The sequence below is a fragment of the Lotus japonicus genome, chromosome 5 (genome assembly GCF_012489685.1).
Source record: "Lotus japonicus ecotype B-129 chromosome 5, LjGifu_v1.2".
Classification (NCBI taxonomy): domain Eukaryota; kingdom Viridiplantae; phylum Streptophyta; class Magnoliopsida; order Fabales; family Fabaceae; genus Lotus; species Lotus japonicus.
Window position 1 is genome coordinate 3,258,760 of NC_080045.1, and position 11,276 is coordinate 3,270,035.

Below are 11,276 nucleotides of genomic sequence, written 5' to 3' on the forward strand. Positions count from 1 at the left end.
AATACATATATAATATATAATCATTATCTAAAAATTAACTGGAAACTATAATTAATTGAATTTAGAAAGCACGTGTTAAGAGTTTTATAGAAATGTCCAAGTATACAAATGGGGGAAATTAACCAAAAATAGAAAGGAGGGATTTATAAAAGAGAAAAAATAGAAAGGGGAAATTAACTCCAAATCATCAAACAATTTCATATCATAAATCCAATCAGAAGATAACAACAACGTGAAAAAGATAGATTTATGAAGAGCTGACTCCATCCGCCAACTGACATCGCTCCTTCGTCAGCAACCAAGAGATGAGTTGACGAGAGGTTGGCAACACAACAATTCCACACAACTATGCTTAGATGCTAACGAAGAGAGCATCATCCGATAAAGAGAGGTTGAAGATGAGAACATACTGCGCGGCAGGAACAACACAATAAGGTGAAATTAAGAGCATGATGAGGGGAGAACAATGGGGGAGCACAAAGGAAGGGTAGAAGAACTAGAGAAAGAGCTAGTAAGATCGTGGTTGAAACCATAACATGAGAGGCAGTGATTGATGGATGAGTGGACGAAAACAATATTGGCCTAGGATTTGGGAGAAGTGAAGACACAAGGCTTTAGAATCAAGTTTCTCTCTCTCTCTCTCTCTCTCTCTCTCATTTCTTATACTCGCAAATAAGGGCGAGTAGGCGAGAAAAAAAGCATGAAACTTATAGGCAGTTGAAGTGCTCCATTCATATCGGTTTCAACTTTTTAGAACCTGAGACCCGAACAAGTATAATCGAGTTGGTACAAATAAATTCAAACAAACTCAATACCAAACTAAACCAGCCTTTTGTCTTCAGATTGAGTCGGGTCGACCAGGTTGGTTAGGTTGTCCCGACTTGTGTGCACCCCTTATAAGAAAGAGATATAGAGTTAAAAAAATGAACCCTAACTATTTTAATTTGAAGTGACAATGTTAGTTTATTATTTTTATCTAACGTACATATATTATCCATGAGAGATAATTTTGTTTGAGTCTCTTTCCACATTTTTGTAGACCTAGTTTTTTTTTTATTCAAACTCAAGGACTTAATCTATGAAATCAAGCAAAATTTACTCACCCTTAACCTTTTTTTTTTAAGGCAACTCAGTCTTAACCTTAATTATCTTTGGAAAAGGTAAAAGATCGATGATGGTATGATAGCCGTCCGATCATAGCAATCCCACGTGCTGCAATCTCCGGGTTCCAACAAACAAAACGACTCCGGTTCGCGTGTCGTTTCGCATCAATCGGGATTTGCTTGCAGGGGAACTACACACCACTTGAAATAAATCACAAAAATACGAGGGAAATCCCAAACAGCACAAAAAAAACCCATTCCCAATTCCCACAACAAACAGCGCGTGACAAACACGACCTTCTCAAAACCCTGTAAGTGCTGTTCACGGTCAACCCCACAGCGCGTGGCTAATTTTTCTCCCCACAGAATCACAAGGACTCACACTAACGTGCGCCAACAGGGTTGCACGGTGTTAACGTGAACCCTACACATTTATATCGAGTTGTAAGCGTAAACCTACACTTCTCCCCTTCCCCGTTTTGGCTTCTCAGAGAAAAAGGGTTTTCGTTTTCGCTCTCACTGTTGTTCTCTTCTCTTCTCTTCTCTGCACTCTTTCATCATCATCCATGGCTCAACGCGCCGCCGCTACCTCCGATTCTCCCCTCCGTGTCGCCGCCGCACCTCCATTGCAGATCTCCAAAGGTATTTTCGTTTTTTAGTTCTACATTGATTTTTATCCTGTGAATTTTCCTAGCTCCGATTGTTTCTTCTTCTTTTCCTTCTTTCGTTTCGGTTTATCGTTTCTGCACCTGAACCCTAGCTTCCACGAGCCGCTTCGGCGATTCTTTCATCAACAGCCGCAATGCCGTTCGTTTTCGTGTCGGAGTTTAGGGTTTTGTTGTGGGAGGGAGGAAGTAAGTGGCATTGACGAATTCATCGTTGCTATGGAGTTTTGTTGCTGGTTACATTCTGCTCTTTCCTCACTGACACAGATTACATGAATTTTGAATATTGAATATTGAATCACCTTGTTAATGCATTCTAAGCTTTTGTTTTATCAGAAAAAATCATTCTGTATTGTTTTTCTTTGTAACCATGGAGTTTTGAGGTTTACGGTGAAGTGAACTGTCAGTTTTGTGAAACTTAACTTTTGGATTTTGGGATATATGATAGTAGTTTTCACTGTTCAGGTTTTGTTTTGCGAGCTATTATTTTGATTATGGTTGGAATCGGAAAATTTTGGTATTTTTGGCTACTGCCACATTTGTTTGCCAAAATATAAGCATTAAACATTGGCGGCGGCCACGTGATTCTGTTTGATGTTGCTTGATGTATTGGCTGGTTGTGCTGCTCCTCTAAGTCAGTTTTGTCAAATAGCGGATATGGCGGCGCCATAGGTGTGTAGTGCTCGGAGGGCTAGCCGCCATCCGCTATTTCCGCTCTGGGGTGGACTTTTTTGCATTCTGCATTTTTTCCGCGATTAACTACACTGCTTTTAGTCTTTTGGCGTGATTTGTTGTGTTTTTTTCACATCTCATCTCAGATACCGGTTTGCCACTGGAAAGCACGGAAAGGGCATGGGAAAGAGATGAGAGACATGAGACTATGACCACCTATTAAAATTAATATACATTAGGATCTTAAATGAAAAGACTATTATAATTAATTTAATCATTGTGATGTTTTCATCACTGTTGTTTTAGATGTTCAAATGATAGAAGTAAAAAAAGTACTGTTAAATGTAGAGTATTCGCAGTGTCTGACATGGATAGGTGTCAATAGAACACGACAACAAGCACTACTTTAAAGTGTTTTTTAAAGTGTTTATAGCTCCTTAATCTATATTCTCAATGTCATAACTCATAAGTTATAACTGTTAAGTGTTAACGTTGTGCTCAACATAATCAATCTATGGTCTTGATCATATCTGATCAGTAGTTTGCCTTCAGCTTGTTATTGCATGAGGGTTTCAATGTATAAATTCTATCTTCTCAGAAGAGTTTTTTTAATAAATCTTGTGTTTCTTTTTTTTCTGTTCTCTTGGTATGATATTGTAGGCATGTATATGTTTTGTAACAGAAGAGAAGGCATTTAATTACTGATGTCAAATGCTAAAGGGTTTTCCATGGGAGTTTTAAGTGTTTGACAAACTCTGTTCTAAATTCTGTAGTGGCCAAAGGGGTATATTATTAGTAATTAGTTTCTACATGCTCTACTTAATTTTTAATTTGACATTATTAGCTTTGAGCTATGTTTTGAGATTTGTTAAATTTACTTAAGTTTCTTTTCCTTTTGTGCAGATGTCACAGGCTCTGACAATCCTATTCCACTTTCACCACAGTGGCTTCTGCCAAAGCCCGTGGAGAGTAAACCTGGATCAGGAAATGTGGTGTGTAATGGCTATGTCTGGATATTTGTTGCTTTTATCTGTTTTTACTGATGTTGATCGCATGTGTGCAAGACTTGGGGTGCACCTATAATAACTCTGAAATAATTTATAATTGCTTTGAAGTTTGTTTGCTTTTCCCTTTTCTTACCTATTTCTCATGACTTAGGGAAACAATGTGATCTCAATTCCACCATATGGCACCCACTCAGAGACTGTTAAGACATCTGGTAATGGAGAGGATGGGCATGATGTCCAAAAGAGAAAGGATGTGTTTAGGCCATCCATGCTGGACTCAGAAAGTGGACGTCGTGATCGTTGGCGTGATGAGGAGAGAGAAACTAAGTCTGCCACACGTAAAGATCGTTGGAGGGACGGGGACAAAGACCTAGGTGATTCTCGGAAAGTGGATCGATGGGCAGATAGTCTTCCTTCAAAGAACTTAGGAGAAGCACGTCGTGGTGCATCTGATAGTCATAGACGGAATGATTCAGGAAACCGAGAAACTAACTTTGATCAGCGACGTGAGAGTAAGTGGAACACACGTTGGGGTCCTGACAATAAGGAGCCAGAAGGTCCTCGTGAAAAATGGAGCGATTCTGCAAAAGATGGTGATATACATCTGGACAAAGGCTTGTCTCACATTTCCAATCTTGGAAAGGATGAGAAGGAGGGAGACCATTATCGACCTTGGAGACCTAATTACTCACAAAGCCGTGGAAGGGTAGAGCCTCCCCATTCCCAGAACACAACGCCTAACAAACAAGCCTCCACATTTTCCTATGGGCGTGGTCGTGGGGAGTATACACCTCCAATCTTAAGTCTTGGACATGGGCGTTCCGGCTCTGGTGGTAACTCTCTAAATAGCACATATGCTGGCGCTCCATTGGATAAAGTCGAAAGTGGACATGACGATCCTGGCCACTTCAGATATAATAGGACTAAGTTGCTTGATTTGTACAGAGTGACTGATGTCGGTACAAATAGAAAACAGGTTGATGAATTTGTGCAGGTACCTAATCTCACACAGGATGAACCTGTGGAGCCTCTAGCTCTTTTTGCACCAACATCTGAGGAACTGGTAATTTTCCCTTTATTGTGTTTTGTTTATTTTTTTCACTAGGTGCCATTGCCTTTTCTGGTGGTTCAGTGTGTTGCTTTTCTTTTTGAACAGACTGTCTTAAATGGTATTGACAAAGGGGAAATAATTAGTAGCAGTGCGCCTCAAGTTCCAAAGGATGGAAGGGGATCAACAGATTTCACTCATACTAGACGAATGAAGCTTGGAAGTTCTCCTCTTCAAGGTACATTCAAGATATTAACTTACAGATAGTTTCAGGTGCAGCATAACTGTTGGAAATATATTGTTTTAATGGGCTGTGATGATTGTTATAGAGATATTGTTTTCTAGATTTATAATGTTGGTTCTATGTTTTGCTCTGAAGTCTCTTCAGAATAAAAGAAGTCACGTAGTATAAAAGCTCCCCAACTGATTGGAAACAAATAGAGGATCTTCAGATATCCTCCAGTAGGTTAAAACTGAAGGCATGGCCAATGATAAAAGAAAATAAAACCCTGGAGATGTGGTATTTTCAAACATCACTGTCAGTAGCTTGGTTTTTTTGCAAGGTGCTATTTATTTTACCATACAGAGGAATCTGTTTGGAAGCCTACAGTTTTTCAAATTGATGGTTCTGATGAATATGTTCACATGGTCTCAAGTAAATTCAGCTCTTAGATAATGATTTCCTCTTCTTCCTGGACTTGCCTGGAGATTTTCTAATAATTTTTATGTGCAGATAGAGTTGAAGGTGGAGGTTCTGACAGAGTAGCTGATGAGTTGTCCAGTAATAGAGATTCATCCTTTGAAGGAAATAGTAATGTTCATTCTGGTGCTGGATGGAGAGCCATGCCAGGAGGTGAGCAGGCAACTGCTCTTCTGCATGATAGCAGAGATGTATCAAATGATGCTAGAATCAGAAAATCAGATATGAGCTCGCACCAGCCAAAAGATCCTTTTAATCAGCGGGGAAATAATTTGAGTTATTTATCTGACTCCAAAGACGTAGGTAAGTGGCATGCTAGTGGAGATCCCAATGTTAAGAGGCAGCTATCTGGCATTTTTGACAGTGAACTTGAATCCAGGAGAGTTCCTCCGACTGCTCCAGAGGAGTTATCCCTTTTTTATAAAGATCCAAACGGTCAAATCCAAGGTCCATTTAAAGGGATTGATATTATTGGATGGTTTGAGGCTGGATATTTTGGTATTGACCTACCTGTTCGTCTGGAAAATTCAGCTGCTGACTCACCATGGTTGTCTCTTGGTGATGCCATGCCCCATTTACGTGCTAAAGCTCGACCTCCACCAGGATTTTCTGCACCGAAACCAAATGAGTTTACAGATATATCTGTCCGGCAAAATTCTAGTACATTTGGAAATACTCTTACTGGATTGAGTGAGAGTGAACTATTGAAAAGTGATTCAAGACATAGGCAGGGTGCTGATAGTGAAGCTGAAAATAGGTTTATGGAGCCATTCATGTCTGGTAGCAAAAGCAGTCCTGCACTTGACAGCCTGAAATTATCTGAAGGTTCATATATGATGTTCACTTATTTTTCATTTTTTTGATAATTTGGGTATAAATTTATATCCATGCATTGATAATCCCCTCCCCGCCTTTTTCGATATATATTTTTTTCATGCTTTCTATATGCTGTATAGATTATAGACTGTTTGAGACTGCTATGTTTGACATCATTTATGATATATATGCTATTCAGGTTTTCATGGGTTCGTTGGAAATGATTCTGGTAGTTTTGGCTCATCAGGAGTAGATAGTGGAAGCAACCTTTACTCAGTTGCCAATAGGCTGGCACTTGAACGCCAGATGTCCTTACCCAAACCTTACCCATATTGGCCTGGGCGGGATGCACCTTCAGTCGCCCCAACATCAAATATTGTCCCTGATGCATCACTGCAATCAAAACTCTTGTCTTCAGTGAATGATAATTCCCACCAACCTCAGTCCGTGAATTCTGAGTTGATGTCAATCATCCAGGGATTATCTGACAGGACATCTGCAGGTGTAAATAATGGTGCTGCTGGTTTGCCAAATTATCCGTTACAGAATAATGTTGACTTACTTCTTAATCAGAGTTTGCCTCAAATGCCATTTGGAATTCAACAACAAAGGCTGCCCACACAAAACCAGTTGTCTATGAGCAATTTACTCGCTCAAGCTGCTGATAACCCATCTAGTGCTTTGACAGCAGAGAAGCTACTTTCTTCTGGTTTATCACAAGATCCTCAAATATTGAATCTGTTGCAACAACAATACTTGTTGCAGTTGCATTCTCATGCGGCTGCTCCAGCACATCAGCTGCCCCTATTAGATAAACTCCTGTTGTTGAAGCAGCAACAGAAGCAGGAGGAGCAGCAGCTATTATTGCGGCAACAACAGCAACAACTACTATCTCAAGTCCTTCAGGAGCAACATTCTAGCCAGATCTTTGGTAATTCATCTTATGGACAATTGCAAGGTGTCTCACCAATGGGGAAGTTGCCTGTGGATTCTTCTCAACTTCATCTACCACAAGAGATTTTTCCCATCAGCTCTCAGACACCAATTCCAAGTGTGCACAATGAACCTAGTTCTGGTACTTCGAATTTACCTCTAAAAGCAAGTCAAGACACAAGTTATAATCCCCATAATGAAGCTTCTTCCATACGTCTGCCCCACGAATTATTTGGGGACATTAGTCCTCAGAAAAGCTGGGGTCCTACTCTTCATGAGCAAAATAATGAGAAGTATCAGAAGGAGATATTACCTGCATCTTCTAAGCCATTTGAGAAACCTGAACATCCACAGGGTGCTCAACCTGTAGTGGAATCTTCAACCGGACCTCGTGGGATTGTGTTACCACCAGCAAGTAATATTGGTTTGGATGTGAAGATCAAATCAGATAATGTGCAAGAGCTGCAGTCGGGAAGAGAAAGCTCCATCGCTGACACCTCTGTAGGAGTACGTGTTGAAGCACAGGAACCCAAGAAGGCTACTGAGAAGAAATCTAAAAAGCAGAAAGCTACCAAATCTCAATCTTCTGATCAAGCAAAGGGATTGCTGAAAAATGTGACCTCGGAGCTGTCTAAGCAATCAGAAGCTAAGATGCCAAATTTTAATGAGTTGGGGGAGGCCAACAAAGATGAATATGTAACATATCTGCAACAAATAAAGGGCAAGGAAAATCAGATTGGAAATGCTGTCCCAGAGGCTGTCGATCATCAAGAAGTTAGTTGCCTGCCTGCTAGTGTTACGAAAAGCATCACTGAAACAGTTCTTGTGGGCGAGTCCAACGCAGCAGCTGGTTCTGTTTCCTCACAAAATACTGGTGTGCCTGCAGGAAGAGCTTGGAAACCCGCTCCAGGTATCCGGGCAAAGTCTTTATTAGAAATTCAACAGGAAGAACAGAGAAAGGCCGAGGCAGAAATGCTTGCATCTAAAGTTGCTACTGCTGTCAATTCCATGAGTTTGGCATCTCCATGGGTTGGAGTTGGTGGAGGGGCCAATTCTGACTCTGTAAAAGTATCTGGTGAAAGTCACAGAGGAGGCAATATAGAATATCCTGTTCTATCTGAAACTTCTCAAAATATTAAGAGCAAGAAAAGTCAGCTACATGATCTATTAGCAGAAGAAGTTCTAAAGAAATCTAATGAAAAAGATGCTGAGGTTCCAGATAGTGCATTGTCCTCCAATAATTTAACTGTTCATTCAGAACCACTAGATGATAGCAGCTTTATTGAGGCAAAAGATTCTAAAAGAAACCGTAAAAAGTCTACAAAATCCAAGGGTTCAGGAGCTAAAACTCTGGTTTCTGTTGCATCTGCTGAAGCACCTATGGCTTCAAGCCCCATTGAAAAAAGTAAAAGTTTCCGCTCTGCGCAGCAGGAGAAAGAAGTATTGCCACCAATCCCTGCAGGACCCTCTTTGGGAGACTTTGTTCTTTGGAAAGGAGAACAAGAGCCGCCAAGCCCATCTCCTTCTCCAGCATGGTCTACTGATTCTGGCAGGATTCCCAAACCAACTTCACTAAGGGACATTCTGAAGGAGCAGGAGAAAAAAACTTCTTCTGCTGTGCCTGCAAACCCTGTGCCTACCCCTCAGAAATCACAGCCTACCCAGGCTACTTGGAATAGTGCTTCTTCACAGTCAATTTCAGCTTCCTCTCCTTCTAAAGCTGCCTCCCCAATTCAAATAAACTCCCATGCTCCTTCCCAGTCAAAATACAAAGGGGATGATGACTTATTTTGGGGCCCAATTGAGCAGCCTAAGCAAGAAACTAAGCAGTATGACTTCCATCTCTTTGACATGTTACTTGTATGTGCATATTGTTTTAATTTTTTGTCACATAACTTTTCAACTAAAACCTCCTTAATATTGTCTATTAGCTTTTCCCCGAGAAAATTCAGCTAATCCTAAGAGATTTATATTTTGAAATATTTCTATGTACTGCATTATAGTTGCATCTATTTAATATGTCTTTTGAAGAATGCCTTGTACTCTACTTTTGAATACATCCCTACGAGCCTTGCTAAATAACCTGGGAAAAAACTAATAGTCGGCCCACATGGGAATTCAATTCATAGTAGACGGGTATCTGAGAAGATGGTGTTACTAAGCATTTCTTACATTTATCTAATTGTTGAGTTTCACTTCTATTATCATGAATGTACAGCATGCATGCAATCAAATTCTGCTCTATCATATCTGACAATTTATTTGCTGAACAACATTATAAACTATTGTTTAATTGGCTGCTAGCGAAGTTCATAGAAATTTTATTAACTTTTCTTTAACTTGCATATCTGGGGTTTCCAAATTTGTTGCGGCCGACTTGTTCCCATTCCTCTGCCCTGTTGCCTCCTTGGAGGTTTGGATTATGGTGTTTCTTTGAAAGACTTATATTAACTAAATATCCAAATAGGTGGCTAATACTTGTTTCCTTAAATAACCAGTTTTGATGGATAGTGGTAATAAGCTGTTGCTGACTTATTTGTTTGTCTCTCCATGCAGGTCAGATTTCCCTCAGCTTGCAAGTCAGGGAAGCCGGGGTTCAAAAAATATACCCTTAAAAAAAGGCACTTCAACTGGATTATTAACCAGACAAAAATCAGCGAGTGGTAAACCAACTGAACGGCCTCTATCATCATCACCTGCCTCTTCCCAACCGGTGCTGAAATTGAAAAAAGATGCCATGACTAAGCATTCTGGTAATGAAGATATATTGCTTCCATTTCCTCAGTAGCTCCATCTATTTGATTCCTTTATAATTATCTATTTAACTGGATTTATTCACAATCTTCTAGAATACTGACTAGTTGTTTTTAACAATTTCAGAGGCCATAGGCTTCAGAGATTGGTGTGAGAATGAGTGTGTCAGGCTTATTGGGACAAAAGGTATGCGTACCATTTCAGTTTTTGGTTGTTCTATAGTTTGAAAGGTTAAGTCAGATATTGTTTCCTAATTAAACTATTAAGTATTTTGCTTTATTCAACTTGAATCTCTCAGCTCCTAGGTTTTTTGGCTGAGTTTATGATTCTTGAAGTACAGTTAAATGTCTATAACTCTGCTTTGTGGGCTTTGCAGATACAAGTTTCCTTGAATTTTGCTTGAAGCAATCCAGATCAGAAGCTGAGATGTTTCTCATAGAAAACCTTGGATCATTCGACCCTGACCATAAATTTATTGATAAATTCCTCAATTACAAGGAGCTGTTACCTTCAGATGTTTTGGACATTGCTTTTAAGAGCAGGAATGATAAGAAAGTCACTGGACTTGGTGCTGCAGGCATGGTATCAGCAAATGCAGATTTACAGGACGGGGACCACACTGAAGGAACCTCTAAAGGAAAGAAGAAGGGTAAAAAAGGAAAAAAGGTGAGTCCTGCAGTTTTGGGATTCAATGTTGTGAGTAACCGGATCATGATGGGTGAGATCCAAACCGTAGAAGATTAAGATTATTGGAGGAGTTTGTTATGGTAGATGTATATACTTTTTGGTCGGACTTTGTAAATCCTTATTTCGTTTTAGGATTTTTATTTCCTTATTTATCTCAGACAGAAGCAGCGTTTATCTGCTTAACAAATTTTGTTATCGTATCGTAGTTTCGACATTTGATCATGTTGAGATTCTGTCATTCTGTCAAACGTATGATCATGCTGAGAGTCTGTCAGCTTTATTGTTATTCAATTGATTTTCTTATTTATTAATCACTTCTTTTCATCCCGCATGTTACTTTGAGTGATTATTTGATCCCTTGCTTCTGTGATTCCAAGTTTTCGCTACATTTGAAATTACGTTAGTGCGTGTTTAGATTAGTGTTGAAAATTGATTTTGATAAAATTGAATTGAAAGTGAAAAGATCTATGTTTTGAATATATTTATGGAAAAAGTGATTTTATAAGATCATATTGTGAAATTCAGTTGTGGAATTGCACAATTAATTATATTTAGTGTTTGTGATACTTTGTCTGGTTTCTCTACGTAATTGATTTTGGAACTAAAATTATTTTTATAAGTCGATTGCCTCATTTTGATTTGGTCACGGTTCAATTGATTCTATAGCTCCAAAAGTTAGAAAGTAATTCAAATGTTAGGTAAGATAATTTGCTTGATCTCAAGTGTCTAATGCAGTTTGTGATAGACCCTAGATAGAAATTTCAATTCGTGTAAGTACAACAAAGACTATAACATTCTACTTAAAAGGAGACAACTTAAGGTTTGCGCCTTTTGTTACAATTTTAGGTTTTTTTTTAAAAATTGATTTCATTCAATTAAGAAGAAGCCATA

At 39.2% G+C, this 11,276-nt stretch overlaps 1 protein-coding gene across 1 annotated transcript; it reads left to right on the forward strand.

Annotated features, from left to right (window-relative positions):
* Nucleotides 1-1,553: 1,553 nt before the first annotated feature.
* LOC130720991 (protein ESSENTIAL FOR POTEXVIRUS ACCUMULATION 1-like) lies at nt 1,554-10,696 on the forward strand. The gene is made up of 9 exons (XM_057571714.1): nt 1,554-1,745; nt 3,344-3,432; nt 3,599-4,510; nt 4,604-4,733; nt 5,229-6,020; nt 6,211-8,773; nt 9,501-9,697; nt 9,825-9,884; nt 10,075-10,696. The coding sequence occupies exons 1-9, from the start codon at nt 1,670-1,672 to the stop codon at nt 10,440-10,442; spliced, it is 5,187 nt and encodes a 1,728-aa protein (XP_057427697.1). The 5' UTR covers nt 1,554-1,669; the 3' UTR covers nt 10,443-10,696.
* Nucleotides 10,697-11,276: the final 580 nt, after the last annotated feature.

Excerpts from the sequence above, each read along its gene's own strand:
- LOC130720991 (XM_057571714.1), top strand. The coding sequence starts at position 1,670 with ATGGCTCAACGCGCCGCCGCTACCTCCGATTCTCCCCTCCGTGTCGCC. Across the intron at positions 8,774-9,500 it reads CCTAAGCAAGAAACTAAGCA|GTCAGATTTCCCTCAGCTTG; the intron begins GTATGACTTCCA and ends CTCTCCATGCAG. Across the intron at positions 9,698-9,824 it reads TGCCATGACTAAGCATTCTG|AGGCCATAGGCTTCAGAGAT; the intron begins GTAATGAAGATA and ends TAACAATTTCAG.